The 2,207-nt window shown below is 48.8% G+C and overlaps 1 protein-coding gene across 1 annotated transcript; it reads right to left on the bottom strand.

The window, feature by feature from the left end:
* Nucleotides 1–312: 312 nt before the first annotated feature.
* LOC130590633 (uncharacterized) lies at nt 313–1,992 on the bottom strand. The gene has a single exon (XM_057393120.1). The coding sequence runs from the start codon at nt 1,990–1,992 to the stop codon at nt 313–315; it is 1,680 nt and encodes a 559-aa protein (XP_057249103.1).
* Between the last annotated feature and the right edge of the window lie 215 nt (nt 1,993–2,207).

Below are 2,207 nucleotides of genomic sequence, written 5' to 3'. Positions count from 1 at the left end.
CCCAGGAACGTCTACCACCAGAAATTCAGTCATGATATCCCGGACATCATTGCCGTCTCCCACCCGGACCGGGAGGCTCACCAAACCCTCCGGAGTTACAGACGCCCCGGTGAATCCAATTACAGGATATCGGACTGGCTTCAAGTATTCTCGTCCTATCATCAATTTTTCGAACGTTGAGAGATACAGGATGTTAGCTGAGCTTCCACCGTCTACCAGGATCCTATGGACCAAACAATTCGAAATTCTTAGAGTGACCACCAATGGGTCATCATGAGGAGACCACATGCTCTGCGTCTTTACGTGTGAAAGTCATTGCCGGCATGGCTGGCGGATGCCTCCATTCATGCTCTCATTGAAATTGACTTGGTGCCTGAATTCCTTCAGGCTGGCTTTGGCTCCATTCACACTACCTCCATGAATAGGTCCGCCACTGATGACGTGAATTTCACTTATCCTTGATTGAACGTTTTTGTTGACTGGTTTCACCAGATCTCCTTCTTTCGTCTGTGCTTTATATTGGCTGAAATAGCCTCTTCTCAACAAATCTTCTAGATTATCTTTCAAGTGACGACAATCTTCCGTGACATGGCCGTGATCCCCATGGAAATCACACCATTTGCTTTTGTCACGATTTTTGTGGAACATAGGCTTAGGACGCTGCCATTTGTCGCTATCCTTGTTCTTCAAAAAGATCTGACTTCTGGAGGTAGTCAGCTGGGTGTACGCGTCAAATCTGTCTTTGCGCTCACCTCCTTCCCGAACATTCCTTTCGCGATCCCTACGATCGCGGTCATACCTTTCACCATCCCTTTCTCGTTCATCTCCTCTTTTTACCATATGCGACTCTTGTCGTCTATCATCTCGGGCGCGATCAGATTCACGGCCCTTATCCTTCTTTTGCTTATCCTCTTTCTTCTCAGATTCACGGTTACCCACAGCTTTGTCAAACTCCTCCCCCCTGATATAATCATTTGCTTTACCCAGGACGGGACCCAGAGTGGTGTAAGATTTTCGACCCAGATAATTTCGAAATGGTGACCCCTCCTTGAGGCCAGTCATCAAGGCTAGCACCGCTACATCCTGCTGTAAGCGTGGAATTGAAACGGCTTCAACATTAAAGCAACCGATATAGTCCCTTAAACTTTCGTTAGCCCCCTGCTTGACGGATAACAGTTCTCCCGTAGTACGCTCGCGGCGTCTATTGCTGATAAAGTGAGTACTGAATGTGGACGACAGTTGGGAGAAGCTAGAAATGCTACCTGGCTTTAGGCTTTTGAACCATGTCTGGGCTATGCCTGTCAATGTGGACGGGAAGACCTTGCACCATATGGCGTCTACATCAGTGTAAAGGAACATGTGACCTTCGTAAGCAGCCACGTGGTCATCTGGATCCGAAGTGCCATCATACTTGGAGGTTGGCATCTTGATTCTCGTCATTGGATGGTTCAAAATATCCATAGTGAAGGGGGAGAGCTTAGGCTTAATGAGTAGGTGACCCCCCATCGAATAGTTACTAGCGCCTGAGGCACTGTACTCACGACGGGAGCCACCCTGGGCCTCTTCCTCTGAATAATACAATTCTTCTGTATCCAGAATGTCTTCTTCATAGTTGGACTGATCAATCCTTTTCTCCATCTCTCGTCCACTAGGATTCAAAGATCGCATTTTCCGAAGAGGGGTGCCGTCCGCGTTCCTACCGGCCGTGGCCAGTGGTAGCTTACGTGCACCGCCAGCAGGTTGGTTTGGTGTGCTCTGTTGGGGGTTGGCAGTCAACATTTGAATGAAAGAAGCTACAGTTTGCAGCTGCTCAGGGGAGAATTGACTTAGCTGAGCTAAATTGAGAGGTACGTTACTATTTGGTGTCTGTCCCTCGGGAGATTGGTAGTTGAATTGTGGGTTTCCCATCGCCCCAGTGATGACTGGCTGCGATGGGGTCTGGCCGGCATCCTTATCCTTGGATCCTTGATTTGTGTTATTTACGTCACCCATGATTGTTTCTTTGCTAAGGTTGGGAGGCCCCCTCCTTCTAGCGCCAAATTGTTTCGGTTTGAAACGGTTAGCGTCCTCGCAAGAGTCCGCCAAGTACTGAGAGCTCACGTCCTTGCTGGAAAGCTGCACAGGATGCAAACGTAAACTACCCTCGGGGTGGTTTTGAGGAAACCCCCTCCGACGCTCAAGTCAGATATTTGGACCACTAGGATGTA

Source organism: Beta vulgaris, chromosome 2, assembly GCF_026745355.1.
Source record: "Beta vulgaris subsp. vulgaris cultivar EL10 chromosome 2, EL10.2, whole genome shotgun sequence".
Lineage (NCBI taxonomy): Eukaryota > Viridiplantae > Streptophyta > Magnoliopsida > Caryophyllales > Amaranthaceae > Beta > Beta vulgaris.
Note: the sequence above shows the minus strand (reverse complement) of the source record. Positions and strands in the feature narration are given on the sequence as shown.

What these genes read in the sequence shown, in the direction of transcription:
- LOC130590633 (XM_057393120.1), bottom strand. Translation starts at nt 1,992, where the DNA reads ATGGGTGACGTAAATAACACAAATCAAGGATCCAAGGATAAGGATGCC.